Source organism: Saimiri boliviensis, chromosome 2 (assembly GCF_048565385.1).
Source record: "Saimiri boliviensis isolate mSaiBol1 chromosome 2, mSaiBol1.pri, whole genome shotgun sequence".
Taxonomy (NCBI): Eukaryota; Metazoa; Chordata; class Mammalia; order Primates; family Cebidae; genus Saimiri; species Saimiri boliviensis.
The window spans coordinates 203,264,459-203,289,553 of NC_133450.1; the positions used below are offsets into that span (position 1 = coordinate 203,264,459).

The 25,095-nt window shown below is 39.4% G+C and overlaps 1 protein-coding gene across 6 annotated transcripts in view; it reads right to left on the bottom strand.

Moving 5' to 3' along the window:
* TXNDC8 (thioredoxin domain containing 8) overlaps window positions 1-21,959 on the bottom strand; it is a 33,493-nt gene extending 11,534 nt beyond the window's left edge. For 3 of the 6 annotated variants that reach the window (XM_039475120.2, XM_074392326.1, XM_003925240.3), the window contains exons 1-4: window positions 21,868-21,959; window positions 18,254-18,358; window positions 11,791-11,850; window positions 9,081-9,146 (exon numbers count right to left, since the gene is read on the bottom strand). In XM_039475120.2, the coding sequence (XP_039331054.1) occupies window positions 9,081-9,146; window positions 11,791-11,850; window positions 18,254-18,358; window positions 21,868-21,891 (255 nt within the window). In that variant the 5' untranslated portion in view covers window positions 21,892-21,959. Of the gene's footprint in view, window positions 1-6,767; window positions 6,900-9,080; window positions 9,147-11,790; window positions 11,851-18,253; window positions 18,359-21,867 lie in introns of those variants that run through there. The other 3 variants (XM_010335968.1, XM_010335969.2, XM_074392333.1) reach the window with 3 other exon arrangements.
* Between the last annotated feature and the right edge of the window lie 3,136 nt (window positions 21,960-25,095).

Sequence of the window (25,095 nt, forward strand, 5' to 3'; positions counted from 1 at the left end):
TGACGTTGTTGAGGCGTCATGTAACTACCTAAGAGTTAGATACTCAGTACAATGTGGCTTTCTGTGGAAGGGCAAGAGGGTGTGCATCTAATGTTGTGGGAATTCATCTCAAGCCACACCTTGAACAGGAAAAGTGATTTTGGACTCTGACCAGAGGAGATGTCATTTCCCCATTACTGGAAGTGTGGGATGGAACTTTACTCTCAGAGATAAACATGATTTGGGGGCCATTACCTTCAATGGCTCATACACTTGTTCCCATGTTTCCACCAGAAAATCTGCTCAAATGCCCAGTATTGAGAAAATATTCCTGTTTCCTATATCCCTTCACTTACTTCTCCCCAAGTTTAGAGGTGAGCATATCTGTTATGCTGACACAAAGGAATGAGCTCGTACCTATCCTCTCTTTTTGGGGATGCTTTCCTCAAGGGACAGGTATGCTGTCTTCCCACTTTCTTTCTGAAAAATACATGGGAAATGGGCCCAAACCTGCCCAGATAGATCTGGAAAGCCATTAGACTCTATTCTCACTTTTGCAGTTTGATAGTTGTGCAAAGCAATAATACCTCTTTTACCTGTGCAGGTAAGTTGCTTCTCTGCAGCCCCAGATTTTCCCACAGATGGGCCACCTCAAGGTCTAGTCTTTAAGGGAACAGTAGGAAGTTTACTGACATAATTCCTAGCCACATTCTTCAATCAGCACAGTTTAGCATCACGACTACTTATAATAGAGGTGATATTGCAATTAGACACATGACTCCTTGGGAGAAAAGAGTGAATGTAGCAGCTCTGGTTGTTCTTGTGTGTCTCCAAGAGAACTATGTTTGACCCTTCACCACCCCCCAGAAATGTGTCCCTTCAAGTGTTCTTTGTGTTAGTGATTGACAACTTTGTTATATATTGCTGGAATGATGGACCATGCCATGCTGGCCTGTCAAGTTGCTTTGCATAAACATTGATATTGATGATATGCCCCTGGTTTTGTTGTTGGAGTTCTGAGTTTCTACTGCCATGGCCTGTTGTGTAGCAATGTTTGCACAAGACGTGTGTGTGTGACAACTACCCCCCTACTTCCACAAAGACCTCAGTCACTGAGCTTAAAGTGGTGTCCCTAAGTAGGGCCATACCACACAGGTACCTGAAGTTCACTGCTAGAGAAAGAGCACTCCTATGTGTCTGACAAGGAAAAATATCAGAAGTCTCTGCTGAACCTTTCTGGACACCATCAATGCATATCTTTTTTTTTTTTTTTTTTTTTTTTTCTGCTGCTTTTACTCTGTATTCTTTGCTGTACTAAATCTTAGCTATGAACATAACTTGTGACTGAGTCTTGTAAGTCCTCCTGGTGAATCACCAAACAAGTCACTCCTATATTTCAACCACTTAAAATTCAGAGGCAAAGAGCAGGGCAGGGACTGGGGTAAAAAATTTAAAGCTTAGCTCCCAAAACCTCAGTAACCAAGATAAATGTTATTTTAATATGTATTAAAGTATTAAACCCAATGCAAAAAAAAATACATGATGAACAAAATATCAAAAATTTAAATAAAGATTTGATCCTACACTTGCCACATCCTGGCTTGCTTGCTGCACCCTAATCCCTACCCTGAAGAAGAGACACACATGAGCCTTCCAGTTGTCAGCACAGAGAGCAATGTCTTTAGTAATGGTGCTAAAGGTTGCTAGACATTTCTAATAGTTACCACACCTTGCCCACTTTTGTTCCATCTCACTTCGTTCTTGCCCCACCTCTAGTCAATCTCTGCCAGTGCATCCATTGTTTATGGAGCTGATAGGAATCCCTTTTAGGGATCTGCACCCTTCAGAGTCCTGAAGACCACGTGAGAGGTTTCTTTTTTTTTTTTTCCTCATGCAGAACACTTCTGTGTGTAACAAAATCCTTAACAGGTTAAATATCATTGGGTAGGCAACTCCTGAAGGCTAAGATGACTTAGTTTAAACGGATGTTGTAGTTATTCAAAAAACCTTAGAAATCTCACATACACTTTATTTCTACATTTCTATTTATATGTTTTCAGAGAGATGGGTGTGTACAGCTAGATCCTGGGACTCTAATGATAGCTACATCTTCTAGTATTTACCAAAACCAGTGCTAGGCACTTTAGACAGAATATCACAAATTTGCCTGTCGATCATTTAAAGATAGGTGGTGTTCCATTTCACAGAGAAGGAAACTAAGCCTCAGGGTGGTTATGTATATTGCCAAGGTCACCCATTAATGAGGCAGACATGGGGCTCAACCTGCAGTTGTCTGACTCTACAAATGGCAAAAAATTGCTGAAGACACTCTTGTGGGATATGGATCAAATACTGTGTTTTATGAAGTTGAACAGGAACAGCTTGGGAATATGATTCTCCAGGCACCAGCATCTTCCTCAAAAGTATTGTTTCACCTTATTGTCCCTACCTGGCCCTTGAAGACACAGAGTGTATGACTCTTGCTTCCAATCTTGTTCTCTTTCTGGCATACTACGGTACCACCCACTTGAGATTCTTTTAATTCTGTACCCACTTTAAGGAGTGTGCTGTTGAAATGACTTTCATAATCTCAGCAAGAGCCCTTCAGTTCATAAACATAAGGGCACAAGCTTCCTCTCAGTTAATATGATAGCTCAGTCTAGCAGATGGGTTCTTCTGAATTATTCATTTGTGACTAATTTGCTTAGTAGCCTCTATGTACTTATATCCCATCTCTCTTATGAGTGAACCTAAGTGCTTTGGGAAACTATTCTATAATCAAAGAATGAAAGATGGAACCAACTTTTGATAGTTGGCTTATATTTAAGCAGTTGCCCCAAACCTGCTAATTCTTGGTTTCTCTTTCCTTACTCCATAGACATATACCAATCATGAATGACATGGTTGGGCCGTGTTCCCACCCAAATCTCATCTTGAATTGTAGCCCCCATAATTCCCATGTGTCATGGGAGGGAGCTGGTAGGTGGTAATTGAATCATGGGGACGGCTCTTTCCTGTGCTGTTTTTGTGAATAAGTCTTATGAGATCTGATGATTTTATAAAGGAGGTTCCCCTGCACATACCCTCTTGCCTGCCATCATGTAAGACATCCCTTTGCTTCTCTTTGCCCTCCGCCATGATTGTGAGGCCTTTCTGGCCATGTGGAACTGTGAGTAAATTAAACCTCTTGCCTTTATAAATTATCCATTCTCTGGTATGTCTTTATCAGCAGCATGAGAATGGATTAATACAATGGATCTAGAACCAAAATTGTTCACTTAGGGGATCCAGTGATAGGCTTCAGAGGGTCACTGGATATCCTAGTATTATCAACACATTTTAGTTATGTGCATATGTTCTTTTGTCTGGAGGGAGAGAGTTCATAGGCTTTATTAGATTTTAAGAGGGTCTATAAATCCAATTTATGAACAACTTACAAGAGAAATCAGTTTAATATTCTGGTTACAAAAACCAGTCAAGGTTTTGGGTCCCCCATCTGGAAGAAACCACAGGAATGATCTTATTCACCACAATTAATCTTCCTGAAACATGATGTGATGTCCTAGATGAAAACACTAAGGAATAGAGAAGAAAGGAACAAGCTCCTCTTATTTATTACCTGGAATTTGCTTAGGCTCTCTTTTGCCCTAAGACTATGACATCATTTCAGCCACTGCTTATATTGCATCCCTGCCAGATGTGCATTCAATCTCTGCATGAAAACTTCAGCAACCAGGGAATGCCCACAATCTACCATGACCCTAGGTCATTGTTTATAGCTACATTTGTTTTAGTTTTTTCAAGTTTTATTTTATTGATGTTTTGTATACTTTGAAAATAATTGAAATGAGCTAGAATCAAGGGCAAGAAAAAATAATGAAACCATTCAAGGATGTTGCAGTGTGGGGGTGGCTGATAGGGAGTGCCAGGAAACTGCTTGTAAAGGAGTGTCTGAGCAGAGGAGGCACTCCTGAGATTCTTGGCAGCAATGACAAAAAGAGAAGCCCAAGGGATTCCCTAACTTTTTTCATCCAATGCAGGGAAGACAGCCATGTTTTCAAGGGAGGTGGGTATTCTCCTAACTGTTGTGTTCCAGGAGAAATTATCATAAAGCTTTTAATACAATGTACATTTAAAAGGGCATAATGGACAAGTGGCTGTTTGCCAGATGTTTTACCAGAAATGTAAGACATTTCTTGTAAGAAGCCTTAATAGGAACTGGACTCTAGGTTTGATTTTTTTTTAAATAATAAAAGACACACAGTACTTAACTGCTTCAATAAGTCAATGTTCAGTTGTGCTATCCCAGATAAAAGAGAGGAGCACACTTACGGAACACATTTATGGAGGTGGTCGCAAAAAAGTGCATTTGATTTTTCTTGACCCACCAGGAAAACAGTGGATGTTCTTGAACACCTTCCTAGTCAGTTCCACAAAAAAAAAAAAAAAAAAAAAAAAGGAAGGAAATTAATAGGAACATGTCTTTTTGGCTGGCCATCCAAACCTGCCTCCTCTGGTTCTAGAGACTTTCCTTGTAGGCCACTGTGGGGTTGGACCAGGGGAGAGTTTCAGAGGTGTCATGGCTTAAGTGCAGCTCTGGAGGCAATAGTAGTGGGGATCTCACTGGCCCTGACAGTGCTGCTCAGATACCAGATCCTGCGGGCTGAGTCACAAGAGGTAAACGGTTTGTAATACTCTCTCTTTAGGATCTCCTCCTCCTTTTTGTGTCTTTTGCATAGAAAATTGACATTCTTTGTTAAATGGAGTCAATATTATAAGCTTTTCTGGTGGTTTTTGAATGATTTCTAAATTGATCCAGATATGACTCTGTCAAGAGATATGATTACAATGTACAAAACATTTAGAAATAGACTCATTTGTATAATGTGACATAAATGGTCTCAAGTTTTTTTTTAAACTTCATAACCAGGATGCTAAGTTAGTAATATTCAATGAGAAATTCAATCCTCAATAAAACTTCTTGAGATGTGAGTATCCACATTATAATTAGAGGCTTGTTTAGTGACCCTGGAATTAGAATACAGGAGTGTAAATCATCTTAATGACAGTGCCATCAATTCAGTTCAATTCGTTTTCTAATAGCTACCTCGCAGAAAATTCAGATCTGAGATCTTTAGTGATCCCTGGAATGCAGGATCTATCAATTCTCTTGACCATTAGAGATCAGTTAAGATATAATTGTTTGTAAGAGTCTTCTCTCCCCGGCTTATTGAGGGCACTTCCATCTCCATACAGAACCGAGACCAAGCAGGGCCATGCCTTTCCTCAAAAGCATAGCTTGGATTGGTTCAAGAGCTTAGACACATAATCAGTTGAGAACTCAAGAGTCTTATGTCATCATAGAATGGAATAAAAACTGTTGAGTGGCAGCAGTCACCAAACAATATCAGTGGCAGAATGAATGAAACAAAAAAATTATATTGAACTGGAGAGAAACTTGCCATGAATCAGATTGGTACCAGGACATAATCAGGAGAGGAGGCAGAGCTGGCAGTGGGATGCAGGGAAAAAACAGAAGCATTCATTCATTTAATCATTCATTCATTTATTTTCTCACTCACTAATTCATCACACACAGGATGAGTATTTTTTATCCACTTGGATTCTTCTAGACATTGAACTTTCAAATCAGACATGAGCTCCTTCAGGAACTTGGACTAGTATGAGAAAATACATGAAGTTAAGACCTGAGTTAAACAGAAAAAGGCATGAAGCAGTAGATTGGGTCGAAATTATGGAGGAACTTGGTTGCCAGCCTTAAATACAATGGTTTAGCCTTGATTCTAAGGCAATGAAAGGGGAGAGCATCACACATTAAAAGAGGGAATACCATCCAGGGAGCTGTACACAAATGTGGAGATGGGAACAGAGCTATGGTGCTAAGTTGAGGGTAGAGAGGGGCAGGCGTGGTGGCTCATGCTTGTAATCCAAGCACTTTGGAGGCCAAGGTGGGCGGATCACCTGAGGTCAGGAGTTCAAGACCAGCCTGACCAACATGGTGAAACCCCATCTTTAAAAAAAAAAAAAGAGAGAGAGAGCAGAGCTATGGTGCTGCTAAGTTGAGGGTAGAGAGGAGCATTGCAATTGTCTAAGTAAAAAAGTATTTAGCTGGAACTAGAAGAAGGAATGACATTGCTAAATGAGAGGCATTAAATGGGAAGTGGATTGAACCAAAAACATAGATACCCAGAAAGGATATATTTGAATATATCAGGAGACAAAGAAGCCAGAGAAGAACATAGGGAGGAATCAGAGATAAAGCAAAAAGAGAAGAAAGTTTCCAGAATATAGAATCTCATTAGTTAATGGTGCTTCTTTGTAACCAAGGAATGCCAGAATTGAGAAATGGCTATTTAAATTAGGTGCAGGGAGATCCTTGGTGACTTTAAAGAGGATAGACAGATAGATGAGGGAATGAGTGGAAAATGAGAATTGGAAATTGTAAATGTATTGTAGTCTTTTAACAATTGCACCATGAAATGGAGGAGAGTAGCCTGGGAGAACACTAGTTGTATTCATTAGAATTTTTTGGTTGCAAGTGACAGAGAAACCAACCCTAAATTTACATAACTGAAAAATCTATGGGGATAGTGTAGGCTTCAGGCATGGAAGTATCAGGGTACAGATAATGCCATTAGTATGTCTTGGCTTGACTCAGTTTTCTTCTGTATGGTAGATTCATTTTCAGGTTTCATATGGTGACAAGCTGTAGTAGTTTCAGACTCATGTCTTCCCAAATTCAAATCCAGTGATATGAAAAGAGAAGGTTATTTACCTAGTTGATTAAGCAAAGTCTTGAAATTAGCTCTTGTTTGGCTTGGATTGGCTTGGCTAGAGTCGAGGGTCCATTTCTGATGGGGATGGAGTTCACTGGTTGGTGTAGGCCTGGAGATGGATTCCTCAGGAAGCACATGGGATAAGAATGGGAAAGGGCATGGTTCCTTGGAGGAAAATTAGAGTACTATTGATAGAGAATGGAAAATGGATGCTGGGTGTCAAAAAGAAGTGTCTAAACTCCAAGTTTTAAAGAGAGTAATTGATGGATAGAGGCCTGAAACAGCAAGGAGGGAATACAATCAAGGTGCATGGATGAAATGGATTTTGAAAGGAGGACGCATTCTCATTTCTGAGATGGCAGTGAAGGAGAAGATAATAAAAGATGTTATGTAGACAATTTGACATGTAAGTGAGGCAAGTTGAGAGTGCATATGTTAAATAACTTTAGTGTTCAAGTAAAAATCCAAATGAGGGAATATGTAGTGTTATTTAAAAATAATTTAAATATCTTATTATATCAGCTATATTACAGCAAATAATGATAAATAGAAATTAAAAATGAAATTCTGCAGCTAACATATCAAATGCTTTTATTCTTTATACTGCAGACGTAATCTTTACAAAGCTTAAGTATTCTCACTGTTTAACTCCCACTTATGAGTGAGAACATGTGGTGTTTAGTTTTCTGTTCTTGTGTTAGTTTGCTGAGAATGATGGTTTCTAACTTCATCCATGTTGCTGTAGAGGACATGAATTCATCCTTTTTTATGGCTGCATAGTATTCCATGGTGTATATGTGCCACATTTTCTTTATCCAGTCTATCATTGATGGGCATTTGGGTTAGTTCCAAGTCTTTGTTACTGTGAATAGTGCCATGATAAACATACATGGGCATGTGTCTTTATAGTAGAATGATTTATAATTCTTTGGGTATATACCCAGTAATAGGATTGGTGGGTCAAATGGGATTTCTATTTCTAGATCCTTGAGGAATCACCACGATGTCTTCCACAAAGGTTGAACTAATTTACACTTCCACCAACAGTGAAATATATATTATTTATGACATTTTTTTACTGGCATCCAATTTCATGGAGTAAATGAAATTCACTTAGTCTTTTTACTTAAAGACATTGAGATTACTTTCATTTTTTAAAATTAGGAATAGTGCTACAATTATTATTATATACTTAGCTGTTTATTTTTCTTGAGGTTATTTCTGTAGTAAAAGTTCCCAGGAATAGGGTAATTGTGTAAAAGAGAATAAACATTTTATATCTCCTACGTGTTTCCAAAATCACCTTACATAAAGTATGGAAAATTGCCAATGCCCCTGGCTATATAAGAAAGTATTAGTTTCCACCAGGTATGGTGGCACACACGTGTAATTCCAGGACTTTGGGAAGCCAGGGTGGGTGGATCATTTGAGCTAGGAGTTTGAGACCAGCCTGGCCAACATGGTGAGAACCCATCTCTACTAAAAATATAAAAATTAGCTGGGCGTGGTTGTACTAGCCTGTAATCCCAGCTACTTGGGAGGTTAACATAGGAAAATAGCTTGAACCTGGGAGGCGGAGGTTGCAGTGAGCTGAGATCACAAGATCAAGCCACTGCATTCCAGCCGGGGTGACCTTGCAAAACTCTGTCTCAAAAAAAAAAAAAAAAGCCATTAATATTTTTAAGATAACTAACGTAACACAGTAAGCACTTAATGCCAGGATGGGTCTAAACACCTGAGTCATGTTAACTCATTTAATTATCACACTGACCCTATGAAGGAGAAATTTATTATGATCCATGTTTTTATAGATAGGGAAACTAAGATATAAACAGATTAAGTACACTACTCAAGTCCCTACAGCTAGGAAGTGCTAGGAGCAGCATATGAACCATGGGAATCTGAATTTCAGCCTGCATGCTCTACCACTGGGCAATATTGCTTTGTGATAGTTTTTGCTTAGCATTTCCTCAAGTGTTGTTAACAACTTGTATACATTTTGTGAGAATTTCAGAATGTCTTTCTCTGGGAGATTCTGTCTTGATGGTTTTGCCCCAGTATAGTGGGAAAATTCTTACGGACTTGGATGACTCAGATGGTCTGAATGGAGAGATTTATTAATAAGTCATACCTTTTTTTAACTCTTTATAAAGATGTATGTAAAGTTCAGAAACTAATAATTATGTTGCTAATCATTAAAAATAAATGTAGTTGTTTCATCCACCCAGGGTAGACAGGCTTTTTTGAAGGGCTCTGATGGTTCTACAGTCTAATTCAACTGTGCTGGTTACCATGGAAACTTACCTTCTGGCTTTTCTTGAACATCTGAAATGTGGGTATTCCTCTGATGTGACAAGTTTCAGCCAGCTCCTGGGAAAGCAAAGAAAGGGCATGAAGTTACAGTATTGGTGTCCTCTCTCTGTACCAAGTATATTCTTTGGTAACTTCTCAGGAGGTGTGTCTGAAAGTACAAGGAGACCTGACACTTTACAGACTCTCCTGCTATGAACTTTTCTAACATATCCTTAAAGCCTCTAGGAATGTCACAATGATTGACATGAAACAATTGATAGAAAATGATTGTTACAGCATTCCTTGGCTTTTTCATCCCATAGAAGAAGGAGGTGGGTAAGAGATGGAGGACACAACAGAATAGATGCTTAATAGCAAAATGAGCTGCATTAAAGGGCCCTGTGAAAGAGGGGCCCCTGTGGAACTCAATATAAAAATGGCTTATTTCAAAAAACAGAAAAGAGTAAACAAATCTTTATAACTCTACTTGAGACATGGGATACATCCTCATCTCGCATTTTAAGTAAAGCTTACACATGTTTTTCTTTGAGGTCCTTCACTGCCCATCTTTGTGAAAGATTTGGAACCAAAAGATGAGAAAATATACCAGTATTCCAATTATTTTAATCTATTCCAAACTACTTTCAAATGTTAGTTTTTGTTTCTCTTGATCAGGAGTCAAAAGAAAATTAGTCACCCACAGGATCAACAGAATTGGACATCTCTCTCTAATATACCAATCACTTTACTGGCATTAAATCTCTTGCTCTGCCACTCACAGCACACACAAACACACACACACACACCCCTGAACACACACTGTATTATAGTTTTTCATGACCACATAAGGACAACAACTGATATATAAATTACCATTAGACAATTATGCATTTTGCTCTACCTTAAAAGATAATGAGCTATAATAAAGAAGCCAGACAATAGCATAGGTTGGCAAGATATGGAGAAATCAGAGCTCTCATACATTACTGGTGAGAATGTAAATGGTACAGCTGCTTTAGAAAACAGTTTGTCAGTTTCTCAAAAAGTTAAACCCAGAGTTACCATATTGCCCCCAAATTCCAATCCTGGATATATACCCAAGGGAAATGGAAATTTTGTTTATACAAAAATTTATACACTAATGTTTATACCATTATTTTTTTTGAGATGGAGTTTTACTCTTCTTGTCCAGGCTGGTGTGCAATGGCGTGATTTCGGCTCATTGCAACCTCCATCTCCAGGGTTCAAGCAATTCTCCTGCCTCAGTCTCCTGAGTGGCTGGGGTTAGAGGTGTGTGTCATCATGCCTGGCAAATTTTTGTATTTGTAGTAGAGATGGCAGTTCGCCATGTTGGCCAGACTGATCTCAAACTCCTGGCCACAAGCTATTCACCCGTCTGGGGCTCCAACATTTCTGAGACTACAGGCGTGAGCCACTGTGCCTGGCCAAAGTACTGATACATTCTATAACATAAATGAACCTTGAAAATGCATGCAGTGAAAGCAGCCAGTGACTAAAGACCACATATTCTATGATTCCCTTTATATGAAATGTTCAGAATAAGCAAATCTATAGATAGACTGTGGATTTCTGGTTGTCTAGGGTTGGGGGTGGAGGATGGAGGGAATTGGGTGTAACTACTAAAGTGTGTTCTGTTTCTTCTTGGAGTGATGAAAGTGTTCTAAAATTGATTGTAGTGATGATTGTGCAACTCTGTGAATATAGAAAAGTTAAAGAGATAGTCATCCTAGCTGTGTATTCTGAATTTGTAGGTTATGATTCATCCTAAAGGGCAACTAAACATTCACACTTTAATGAAGCTTGAAGTAAATGGAGAAAGGGAATTTCTATTATGCTCTAGGCTCCATGTCATATATTTAATGTATTTTATCTCATTTTATCTTCTGTTAAGTGTTATTATCCTGTTATGAAACTGAAATTTATGGAGGTTGAACTATAATAGGTCACAAAATCATTTCAGGTCAGAATGGTAAATGTCATTTTTTTCATTCTCAAGCTCAAATGCATTCTAACATGTGGATAGTCCACCTGTTGTTACCTTTCATCATTATAAATTAACAAATATTAAAAATAATAATTTTGTAGAGACATTGTGTGTATTAACAAGACACAATTTTGTTTGAGGTTATGGGTTTTTTTTGAGGGGATGGGATGAGGAAGGATGGCTTCAGAGACAGGAAGAAGGGATTTCTGGGAATTTCTTGAGATGCTTCAAACACACACACAAAAAGCATAAGATATAGCAAGAGGAAAGCAAAATATACTAAGATGTCTGTAATGCACTGACTTAGGTTCTAGAAATTGATTAACAATCTATCACAGGGATGAAAACTGTCTTTTTCCTTGAGCCCAACTTTAACAGATTGCTATGGTCTTCCTAGAGCAACTCTGCTGAGAAGGATTCTGGGGCAGGGCCCAGAGCAAGTGGTGAAGAATGCTGGGATTGATTAGTCAGGCCTGCCGCAGCATAAAAGAAGAGAGGGGTATCAGGAGTGCTAACCGTTTTTTGCTAACCTTTTTTTAAAAAAGTAATACAAAACACACAAGAGCATAATGAGGCAGTTTACAGTAGTTTATGTTAAAAAAGTGAAATTCTACTTGATTTTAAATTGGTCATATGTTATTAATTACTGAGACAGTGCTATTTAATTACAATGCATTTGGATTTTGAGTATGTGCAAGGAAGATTTAAGATTCTTACCGGAGAATTGTTCACATCCACATTAGCAAAAAATACATTCTGGTATTTCACAGACATTGCCTTCAAAATAAAAAACAAATATTTCCTATTAGTTTGGTGTTAATGTTAAAATATACACTAGAAGCATCTTTTCAGTAGAAACAAAAAAAGTGAACAAAAAGTTTGTTAAAGAGGACTAAGCATCATTCTGGTATTTCACTACAGCCGAGAGCTTGAAGCATCAAGTCAAATGCCAGATGATGCCAAGGTTAGATGATGCAAGGACCAGTGACAGAAGCAGAGTCATAAAGAACCAAACTGAATATTAGAGTTTCGAGGTTGGCAAAGAAATAACGGAATGTGAGTGGTGGGTCCAGACTTACCTTGTAGGGTGGAGGAATGGATAACAGAGTAGCTTCCTCCTGGGAGAGCAGCTGGGGGAATCTGTCTTCAGTGATCTCTGAGATACAGTTCTCTGAACCATACTCTACCTTCTCTTGCCTAGCATTTTGGGAGGTGCTGGTGCTGCTGGTGGTAGAAGGCTGTTCTGCTTGAAGTGATATCGACATTTTAATGCTAGTCCTTAGTCTAATTTCTTTGCATCCCTGTTGCCATCTTTCTGTGCTCTAATATGTGTGGAAAGTAGGTTTTCCAAGTTCCATTGCTAGCTGACTTTCAATTAGGTTCTTCCAATGGGAAGTATTTGCAGGAAATGGAAGTTGGGAGGAGGGAAGAAGTAATTCACCTCTACTTCTGTTTTGTTCTGGAATCATCTTTGATAGTGGTGATGACCATGGTGGTGGTAGTGGGTCTAGGGTAAGTGGATGTGGCAGCAGCCACAGCAGCAGCAAAAGCAACAACAACAGTGGCCTGTAAATGTCAGCTCCTGGGTGTCTTTTCACACAGCTGTGTTCATACCTTATGGACACTTGATGTCATCTTGATTTGTTTGCTTAAAATCATATCTCATAAATTTCTGGTGGCTTATTTCTGTTGATCTAACTCGAAAATATTTCCTGAATTTGATCTTTTCTTTTTCTCTAGAAGTCACTGCTCTAGTTTTCGAAAAACCTGTCATTACTGTCATTCACCCTGGGTTTCCTGCTTTCAGTCTTTCCAACCCACTCTTGTGTAACCTCTAAAAATATTTTCTTTTCTTTTTTTCTTTTGTTTATCTAAGATGAATGTACCATCTGCTATCCAAAAGTATTTTCTAAGCACCACATTTGATTGTGGCAAAATACTTCTTAAAATTGTCCTATTTGACTCTCCACAGCAATTCGTTAAGTGATAACACAAGATCCTACTCTATATGGCCTTAGCTTCCTTTTGAGGCTCATTTTTTTGCCATCTCTATTGCATACTACATGTTAGCCTCACACATGACATATTGCCTTCCCCTAATCACACCATACAATTTCTCAACAAAATTATAACCTCTCCTTTTCCAGAACTGTTCTTTTTAGGAGTCTATGCCTAGTGATCCTCTTAGCCCAGGGTCAGCAAACTATGCCCTGTAGACCAAATCCAGCCTTCCAACTGTTTTTTAAATAAAGTTTTATTGGAACTAGTTGCCCGTCTGTTTTTGTGTTGTCATTGCACTATAGCAGCAAAATTGAGTAGTTGTGACAGAGATCATGTGGTCTACAAAGCTGAAAATATTTTCTGTCTCGTCCTTGACAGGAAAAGTTTGTTGACCCCTGCCCTTGCATTATTAAAGTCACTTCTTAAAACCCACATTTTCTTATGATTTATTGATTTTTTTCTTGTTGCAATACATCCATTAGCAGTTTCTTCAGAGGGATTCTGTGGGTAGTAAACTTTTGGTTTTTGTGCGTCCGAAAATGTCTTGAATTCTTTCCCTCGCTTGAATAATGGTTTTGCTTACTAACTTCCATTTCATCATCCTGGAGAGCCTGGAAAGCAAAAGTGATGAAGATTTCTTTGCCTCCCTTGCAGCTAGAGTTCTGGATGCAAATTTCACTTTACCAGTCAGATGCATGCCAGTGAGACTTGAAAGGCAGAATGAGACAGAAGCTACTTTCTTTTTATTTTTTGGTGGAAAGCAAGGTTGTGGGCACTGGTTGTGCTAGAGGCAAGCAGTGGTGGCAGCCAGACTCAGGGTCTAGAAATCAACTTCTTAGATGTCCAGAGGCCATTGTGGCTATAGTAGCTGCCTAATCCTGGTTCTGACTCTCTGAATGCTGCTCTGTTGATGGTTTTCAAACTCCCGATTGTGACCTCCTGTTTCCCGTGACTTCTGGTTATGGCAAAAGTTAGAATCTCCACAAGTGGGTCTGTTGTGTTCTAAAGAGTGGTTCATGGAGTTTCTGTCCCAAGCCCATTCACCTGGGCTTCTGATGATTTTATGACCATTTAATTCCTTGTATTAAAATCCTTTTCTAATTTGGCTCTAATATGGTTTTTATTTCTTGCTTTGATATCTGACTGATTAGTCATCTAAACTTTCTGGCACCAAGGACCAGTTTCGTAAGACAATTTTTCCATATGCTGGGGGCAGGGGGATGGTTTCAGGATGAAACTGTTTCACTTCTCGATGCTTATAAGGAGTGTGCAACCTAGATCCCTCGCACATGCAGTTCACAATAGGGTTTACACTCCTGTGAGAATCTAATGCTGCAGCTAATCTGACAGGAGGCGGAGCTCAGGAGGTAATGCTTACTCACTGGCCCCTCACCTCCTGCTGTGTGGCCAGTTCTGAACAGGTCATGGACCCATGGACTGGTACTGGTCCATGGCCCAGGTGTTTGGGACCCCTGATTTAGAGGAAGTAAAGCCTTCCTCCAACCCCCTTGTATACTATGAATTTTTAAAAAAAGTATGCACATGATACAGGAATACCTTCTCTTACAAAAGTTCAAACTTTACAAGAAAAAGCAAAATATGAAATTCTCCCATTCACAACCTTTTCACAATTTTCACTCTTTCACAGAAAAAAACTTGTTTGATATACATCCTTCTGCTCCCCATTTGTTTGCATATAAAAATTATGTATGTGTATGTGTATATACATATGTTTATATACTCACATATGTACTTACATGTATAGATATGTGTCTGTTTTACATAATTGGGGCCATACTCTACACATGTTTTATACTGTGCTCTTTTTACTTAATAATATGCTGTCCCTAAGAAAAATTTTAAAAAATATATTGTCCTGGAGATAATTCCATATTTACATGGATCTACTTAATCCTTTTTATTTCTTTTTTGAGACTGAGTCTTGCTCTGTCACCCAGGTTGGAATGCATTTGTGCAATCTCAGCTAATTGCAACCACTGCCTCCCAGGTTCAAGTGATTCTCAATGCCTCAGCCTCCTGAGTAGCTGAGACTACAGGTGCATGCCACCACACCCAGCTATTTTTTTGTATTTTTAGTAGAAACAGGGTTTCACTGTGTTAGCCAGGATGGTCTCAGTCTCCTGACCTCATGATCCACCGCCTTGGCCTCCCAAAGTGCTGGGAATACAGGTGTGAGCCACCGTGCCCGATCTCTACTTAATCCTTTTAAACATCTGAAATATTTCACAGAGTGGATAAACCAAAATTTAAAAGCTGTATTAGCATTAGCCTGGATTCCTACAGGAAACAGATGGCACAATCAAATTAGGATAACTTGAATTTTGTTTTGTTTTGTTTTTACAAAGGGACTAACTATATCTATTAAGGTAAGAATGGGCTTAGGAGGGGCTGCAGAGCCTGGATATAGCAAAAGCCAAGCTGTTAACAGCCCTTAGGACCTGAAGATAGGAGAGAGGGAGAGGTTACCAAGACATAGATTTCATTATATTTTGTGGCAATGCCTCTTATTGGTTGTTGGAATTGGATCAGCTCTGACTTTGTGGCCTGTGAGTATATAGCACATTTATATTCCTGAAACTGAACACTAGCTATTCTCAGGCAAAGTCAAGGAGATCCTCTTTTCTTAAGTCTTGAGTGTCAGCATGGTAGGACCTGTCAAATACTAAGATGTTCCCTCAGGATATTCTTTATTTTTTATTTTTAAATACAGAGAGGGTTTCACTATGTTGGCCAGGGTGGTCTGGAACTCCTGGCCCCAAGCAATCTTCTCCCTTCGTCCTTCCAAAGTGCTGGGATTACAGGCATCAGCCACCATGTCTGGCCTTTCCTCTGGATATTCTAAGAATTTTCGGCAGAGAAGGAATGTTGTGATGTTATGTAGCCAGTTTCTCTGTTGGCATATAAGTTCATTTTTAATTAAATATCAGTTTGTGATTATGGTTAAAATTTACTCAGGCTGTGACTGAGGCTCAGGTGGATTTTAAAAAGTTGAAATGTTAGAAACTTGCTGAAAATAAACCAGAGCATTTTTAGTTGTGTAGAGTATTCTTCATATTTGAAGGAATAAACTTCACAAAATTGACCATAAAACATGTAAAGTTTTATACAATAAGGAGAAATGAAGGAAAGTGCCCTGAGATTCTTTCTGCAGTATATTAAACCAAAAACAAATTTAAAAAATGGTAAAAAACTGTTAGTAGGCTATTACAGACATTAACCAGATAAAATATTGTATAGATATTAAATGGTTCATTTGGAGACATAAAAACATGAATCAATGTGTATGTGGAAAAAAGATCTGAATATAAAGATATGATTAGAACTCAGTAGGATATTTTACAGGATATTTTATAAAGTAAATAAAGGACAAGAAAGGAAAGTGCAAGGCAAATTATTTGCCTAATTGCAACATGTATGGACCTGGAGGACATCTTGCTAAGTGAAATGAGTGAGTCACCATAGAATAAATACTGCATGATTCAATTTTTATAAAGTATATAAAATATAGTCAACTTACAGAGGCAGAAAATATAATGGTGGTTGTCAGGGAATAGGGAAGGAGTAAATGAGTTGTTTAGTGGGCATAAAGATACAGTTGTACAGGATAATAATTTCTAGAGATGTGATATACCAGGGAATCCTCAGTTGCCTGATAGGAGCCAGGTTGCACAGCAGAAGGTGAGGTACCGTAAGCAATCGTTATCTGCCTGAGCTCTGCCTCCTGTCAGATCAGCGTGGCATTAGATCCTCCTAGGAGCAGAGCCATATTGTGAACTGCACGTGTGAGGGATCTAGGTCGCACTCATTATGAGAATCTAACACCTGCTGATCTAAGGTGGAAGAGTTACATCCTGAAACCATCCCCGCATCCCCACCCTCACCCCTAGTCCGTGGAAAAATTGTCTTCCACAAAACTGGTCCCTGGTGGCAGAATGGTTGAGGATCACTGTGGCATACAACATAGTGTTTATAGTTAACATTAGGGTGTTGCACACTTAAAAATTTAGTGTAGATTTCATGTTAAGTGTTCTTACACACACACACATACAAGCAAATGCACACAAGGTTTCATTTGGAGATGATGGATATTGATTATGGTAATGATATCATGGGTGTATGCATAGGTCCCAACATCAATTGTATACAATAAATCAGGCATTCCCAAACTACGGCCCGTGGGCCGCATGCGGCCCCCTGAGGCCATTTATCCGGCCCCCCCGCCGCACTTCAGGAAGGGGCACCTCTTTCATAGGTGGTTAGTGAGAGGAGCACAGTATGTGGCAGCCCTCCAACGGTCTGAGGGACAGTGAACTGGCCCCCTGTGTAACAAGTTGGGGACGCCTGCATTAAATGAACAGATTTTGTATAACAATTATACCTCAATAAAGCTGTAGGAAAAATAACATAAAGATATATGATTTGTTCTGTTAATAAGGTTGATGAATTGGGAGAAATTTATTCTTTTTTTTTTTTTTTTTTTTTTGAGACGGAGTTTTGCTCTTGTTACCCAGGCTGGAGTGCAATGGCGCGATCTCAGCTCACTGCAACCTCCGCCTCCTGGGTTCAGGCGAATCTCCTGCCTCAGCCTCCTGAGTAGCTAGGATTACAGGCACGCGCCACCATGCCCAGCTAATTTTTTGTATTTTTAGCAGAGACGGGGTTTCACCAAGTTGACCAGGATGGTCTCGATCTCTTGACCTCGTGATCCACCCGCCTCGGCCTCCCAAAGTGCTGGGATTACAGACTTGAGCCACCGCGCCTGGTGAGAAATTTATTCTTTTATGTTATATTTGAAAACAAATATCATATTTATCTGTATTCTAATTCAATGTTTGAAAGTTCTGAACTCTTGAAACTTTGGTAAAATGTAATTGCTATAATATGAAGAATCCATTAATTTGTAGAATTGTATTCTTTTGCACATCTTGAGAAGGTTCCTTTCAGAATTACCCATGGACAAGTAGTATTAATCTTCTTGTACGTACACTCATTACCTACTTAGATCTCAGCATATTATCTTCAAGTTAATCAGGGTGCTTCAAAAAACTACAGCTCCATAATGGCTCATAAGTGCCGAACTTTTAAGAATTACTGGGGAAAATATCCTGGAACTTTAAGTTTCTTCTAAAGCTATGAGATAGATACTGGTTGTACTTACATGAAAAATAGGGCACATCCTTTTGCAGGGACCACACCATGTTGAAGAAAATTCAACCACTGCAAGTTTATGTCCAGCAGCTGTCAAAAATGTTTTAAATTCATTCTGAAACCAGAAAATAAATGAAGAAATGTGCATAATCACTGAATCTCATGACATTTTGTAGTGAATAAGATGACAGCTTAGTTTTGTTTTTGTTTTTGTTTTTGTTTTAGAGCTAGTGTTTCACTATGTTGCCCAGGCTGGTCTCAAACTCCTGGGCTCAAGTGATCCTCCTGCTTCAGCCTACCAAAGTGCTGGGATTACAGGTGTGAGCCACCATATCTAGCCATGTTAGTTCTTAAAACCCTTAACCAGGTATCCCACCCCATTTTTCTCTAGCTGACCTCACCTTTGTAAACGTCCTTCATGTCAAATATATTTCTTTGTAAGTACATATAAATGATGGACGCCTATGCACCAAAAAGGTTGGTAATGGAAGTTGATAATGGTGGTTACCTCTGAGGAGAAACAGGTTGGCCAGGGAGGGAGAGGGGCTGGAGGGTGGGGTGAACTGCTGTTCAGGGCAGATATCTATAGCACTAGATTTTTATTAAACAATGGCCTAAACATGCATGACTAGTGAAATTTAAAAGAAGAAGAACTAATCTCATCCCTTGAGTCATTTCTTGTTTTTTGGGAGAAGTGATCATTATTATAGCTACAGTTAAAACCATGCATTTAAGGATTTGACATGCCTATTGCTGAATGTAAAGTGAATTTCCCATCAACTCTTTGTATCTTCTAAGTAAATAAAGATTTCCCTTCCTGGTAACTCAGATGACTGCATCTAAATTTGCTTGCTTTATGAAAAGTGACTGGTTCTACACTATTATTTCATGCATGGTTGATCTCCTGAAGTCCGAACAGAACTTAATCTTGATTAATTCCTGTACCTCACATGATCCCTAACTCACATGGCAAGTGCTCATAGAGTGTTTTCTTTATTTTTGTTTAAATTTAATTTTATTTTTTGTAGACAGGGTCTGGCTCTTCATCCAGGCTGGGGTGTAGTGGTACGATCTCAGCTCACTGCAGCCTCTGCCTCCTGGGCTCGGGTCATCCTCCCACCTCAGTCTCCCAAGTGCTGGGATTACAGGTGTCAGCCACCTCACTCAGTCTTAGTGCTTTCTTGATAAAGGAATGATTTGCTAATATATAGTACTTTGTTCAAGATTTTTCCTTTTCTTACTGGAATTGCAACAATTGTAGCTAATTTACTCTGTGCCCTATATTCTCTCCCATAATCTTTACAACCACACTACAGTGTGTATATTCTCTCCCATAATCTTTACAACCACACTACAGTGTGTATACAGTGTGTACCTCCATTTTACAAATGCGAAAACTGAAGTTCACTCTTTATCATGATCAATTAGCTGGTTAGTGGTATAGTTGGGATTGGTATCCCAGGCAGCCTGACTCCAGTTCCCATTTCCTTAACCACAACACAAAATCCTCTCCTGAGTTATTATAGAATTAGGACTTAATTTCCCTTTCACTGGCCCTAATTGCATGTGTGTTTATTCCTGACCAAACATTAAGAGGAGGGGGATGGGATTGTTAACTGGATTAAGTCAGGCAAGGCCTATCCCCACTATGGATGGGTTTAATTCCATATAGATGACATGTGATATGGTTTGGCTGTGTCCCCACCCAAATCTCATATTGAACTGTAGCTCTGATAATCCCCACATGTTGTGGGAAAGACCTGGTGGGAGGTAATTGAATTATGAGGGTGGGTTTTTCTCATGCTGTTTTCATGAGAGTGAGTAAGTCTCACAAGATCTGATGGTTTTATAAAGGGCAGTTCCCCGAACATACTCTCTTGCCTGCCACCATGTAAGACATGCCTTTGCTCCTCCTTCACCTTCTGCCATGATTGTGAGGTCTCCCAGCCCTGTGGAACTGTGAGTTCATTAGACCTCTTTTTCTTTATAAATTACCAAGTCTTGGGCATTTCTTCATAACAGTATGCAAATAGACTAATACAACATACCTGCTCTATAATAGCCTTGACAATTATGTTGCTACTTTATTTAGTTTCAATCAGGTGAAAGTGATGACTCAAAGAAGATGCACTCTCTTTATCAATGTTCCTCTAGGATGGAGTAACTAACTTTCCAAAGAACCATGCCAACCCTTTATTTCTCACTTGCTTCTGAAGTTATAAAGCAGATGCCATCCTCACAAGCCACAACACTCTTCACTTTCCAGTAGTTGTTGTTTGGGTGTGAGCTGGCCTAGCTGGATCCATAAACTTGACTTGGCTAAATAATCTGAAGGGAATACTCTCAGGAATAGATATTTATTTGACATATACCTATTGAGGTTTATCCTATGCCAGGTACTGCACAAACTGCTGGGATACCACTGCAGACAAGAAACAAAACAAAACAAACAAAAACTATCCATTCTGTCTCCATGGAGTTTACATTTTAGAATGGGAAGCTCACTGTAAGGTGAATAGGTAATATTTATAGTATATTAGTGATAATAGCTGATAAAGAACAGAAAATGAAGTAGGAAAAAATAATGGGGGTTGGATTACAACTGTAGTCCAGATGGCCAAGTTGACTGAACCTCAAAGAGAAGGTGGCATCTGAATAAAGATAGGATGGAGAGCAGGGCCTTGGGAAGGGTCCCTGAGGAGGAGAGGAAATGTCCTTTGAGGGAATAAGGCTCTGGAATATTCTGTGACATTCCCAGAACATTAAAAAAAATAAGGGTCAAAAGCATTAGCAAATGTGTGATGTTTCAACATAGTTTCTTATATCAAAGTTACAGGGCAGTGCTCTCTTTTAATCTGGTCAGTGTCATTTTTGTGATCTGCATAACCACGTTTGGGGAAAATGTCACAAGTCTAAATCTGAGAGTAATGGTGGACATGAGGCCCAGGCCCTAAACCCTCTCCCCTCCTCTGGCTCTTGACTTCCTGTAATGAGGGCAGGCATCAGAAGGTCTGGGCTCTAATGACCACACCACCTCTTAAATCAGATACCCCTGAACCTCTCTTTTAGAGGCAATTTTCTCCTTTATAAATCAATGATTACCTCTGTCCTCCACATGAACTTAGATTTGTTGTAACAGTAACATTGGGCAATGGGTAGAAGGTGGCTCTACAAAGTACCCACCTAAGGCATTATTGATACTACTAGTCACAATTTTCCCACCCCATTCCACATCTGGGGTTTCTATTCTCTTTTCCAGGGTAAGAGAAAAGATGTGGGCTCCCTTACTTCCATGGCATTTTCCAGACACAACTAAGGTAGAATCCATGGGATCAGATACAGGATGTGATATGCTAGGAGCTGGCCTGGATTCACCTGAAGTCAGAGCAGGAAATAAGAGTCCAGGAGGAAGAAAAGTCTCCTTGACCAATTTGCCCTTTGGCTGATTTTCTAGATAGTACCGTCCCTCAAGGAACAAGATGAAGAGTAAGAATTTAAAATTCTCCCCTTGCTACAACACAATGAAGGAATACTGGGTAGAGAGAACACATTCTTAAAGTTTTTCAAATCTATTCTCAAGATGCCCACATTTGAAATATTCAGCAAAGCCAAATAAATACTTGCCATGTCTTTAATAATCTGCACCATGATTTACATCAGAAAAGTATTGATGAAAATCCCCTGTTGGTTTAGTTGGATCACTGTAGCTGTCTCCTATTTACTACAGTATCCTGCCTGGAATATGCGGTAACCTCTCTGTGACATCACTAAACAACCTGGAACTTCGGCAGACTTTGGATTTTATTTCTCTTTTATGCCATGACTAGTTCACTTGTGTCCAGCCAAGAATCAGAAAACTGAGGGCCTTATATGCAGAATCAGCAATGTGTTTGCCTTATTTTCATCTTTTATAACCCATTTCCACATATCCCTCTCCATTCTCCAATCCCTCCATCCCATCACCAAATGAGAAGCAAACAGAGTAATATTAAATAGATGAGATTTTCACTTAAGAACTTGAAGACATGATTTTGCTGTTGAGAAAAATACTAAAGTCTTAGCCCTTTAAGTCCTGTAAATTTGACTTCATGAGTCATAGATTCCCTAAACTGTGTTATTTTGCTCTAATTATTTAGAGAGTAAAGAAATGTCACTTTTATGCACTAGATGAAGGGTTGGCAAATGTTTTCTCTAAAGGACCAGATACTATTTTAGCTTTATGGGCCACCTACAGTGTTTGTTGCATGTTCCTCATTTTTGCAACCTTTGAAAAATATAAAAACCATTCTCAGCTAGTAGGATGTACAAAAAACAGCATCACTGTGCTCACCCCTGCACTTGATAATTCATCATTTTCAGAAATTGATGCCAGAAAAAAATCCTGAACATGGCCATGGCCAATGTTCCTCAAATCTATGGAGAAACTAAAACAACCAAAATGAGAAATAGTAAGTTTTATAATAAAACAAAAAATAGCAAAATCCTTGTTTCTGTTTTTTCTGTGTATCCAGCTCTGGGCCTTTACTGTTGTATGAAAACTGTCAGATGGAGACAGTGGCTACATCTTTAGAGGTATTTGAAGTATGCATGTAACAAAATATTGCATGTACCCCATAAATATGTAGAAGTATTATGTATTGATATGGTTTGGCTATGTCCCTAATCAAATCTCATCTTGAATTGTAGTTCCCATAATTCTCAGGGTTGTGGGAGGGACCGGTGGGAGATAATTGAATAATGGAGGTGGTTTCCCCATACTGTTCTAGTGGTAGTGATGGTTTTATAAGGAGTTTCCCCATTTGCTTCCAAAACCAGAGAGAGAGAGAGAGAGAGAGAGAAAGAGAGAGAGAGAGAGAGAGAGAGACAGAGAGAGAGAGAGCTAGTTAGTAAGCACGGCAAATTTCTAGTCCTGGAAAAAAGCTCCTGACCTAGTATTTTCTAGAAAGAGCAATCTGGGCTTTCCCTTTGCCCTTGACTGCCTTCTTTGCTTCCATCACATGTTTTCCTAGACTCATTTCTTACCTTATTGTTGGTCTCATGAAGCACCAAGACAGTCTGGGTGGAGTCACTTTTTGAGAAGTCAGGGTTGCATTTTTTTGTTTTTGTTTTTTTAAAAAAATTTAACCAGGAAGAGAATCCTGAGAGTGGGCTGGGAATTTTAAATCTTGAAAAATCTACAAGAAAAACAGGCTGGAAAGAAAAGAAGTAAAAAGAGAAAGGAAGGAGAGTGGGAGGGGGAGGGGGGAAAGGGAGTGGGGAGAGGGAGGGGGAGAAGAAAGCTGGTAAGAGGGAAAAAAGAAAAAGGAAGAGCAAAAGAAGGCAAAGCAAAATAAAAAAGTAAATGAAAGATGGAATAAAAATGTAATTACAGACAGAAGATAAAGAACTTATAAATAGGGGTCAGGCAGGGTGGCTCATGCCTGTAATCCCAACACTTTGGGAGGCCTAAGGTAGGTGGATCACTTGAGTTCAGGAGTTTGAGACCAGCCTGGCCAGCATGGTGAAACCTCATCTTAGCATACTAAAAATAAAAAAATTAGCCAGGCCTGGTAGTGTGTGCCTATAATCCCAGCTACTCAGGAGGCTGAGGCAGGAGAATCGTTTGAACCCAGGAGGCAAAGGCTGCAGTGAGCTGAGATCACACCACTGCACTCCAGCCTGGGCGAGTGACACTCTCAAAAACAAAAACGAGATACAAAACCCCAAAAAACATACAAGTAGGACTTTAATTACTTAGTCATAGATAGACATTAGCATCACCTGGGAGCTTGACAGAACTATAGAACTTCCAGTTCCATCCCAGATCCACTGTAATCTGTGTGATTCTTGTGCACATTGATGTTTGAGAAGCACCGTTCTAGAGACAGATTTCTAACAGGGAAACGGTTCTGTGGACCTGTGAACCAGCATCATCAGCACCACTTGAGAACTGTGAGAAATGCCAATTCCCCGGCCCCACCCTAGACCTGCTGACTCAGAATCTCTGAGGGTAGGGCTGATAGTGTTAACAAGCTCCCCAGATGACGCTACTGCATGCTCAAGTTTGATATGCACTGGGTTAGATTTATTTTTAAACTACTGGATGGGTTTATTTTGCTCAGGTGTATTATGTCTGCAACACCATGATGGCTCAAGATTGCTATTCAAAATATTTAACAGTGGCTTGGATGCTGATCAGTCAGAATAAGCAACAGCTATGCATCTGCTCAGCTAATTGCTCTGCCAACCATAAACCCTTTCGGTTTCTGGATTTGGGGGAGATCCAGCCTGTCATAGGGAACAGATTAGGTCAGCCTCAGTGAGGTAGGACATGGGAATAGGGTGGGGGGCAGAGCCTATTTATCAACTATTATGTATTTCAATAATTTTAACAACTGCTATGTTTATTGCTGTGTGTGTCAGCTAAACGTTAGCCTTGTGATACTGATGATAAATTCAACAACTGCTCTTCCTAAATGCCATGTAGTCAACTGCAACAAAGTGATTTATTTATTTAAAAAATGTTTATTTGAAATTAGTGGCTGGGCACAGTGGCTCATGTCTTAATCCCAGCACTTTGGGAAGCTGAGGTGGGCAGACTGCTTGAGCTCGGGAGTTTGAGACCAGTCTGGGCAACGTGGTGAGATATCATCTCCACAAAAAACTAAAAAGTTAGCTGGCGCATGGTGGTGCATGCCTATAGTCCCAGCTACTCAGGAGGCTGAGGTGGGAGTATCATCTGAGCTTGGGAGGTCAAGGCTACACAGAACCATGGTCATGCGACTGCACTCCAGCTTAGGTGAAAGAGCAAGATCCTGTCTCAAAACAACAACAAGAAAACCCCAAAAAACAAAATTCGTAAGTTTGCTTGGA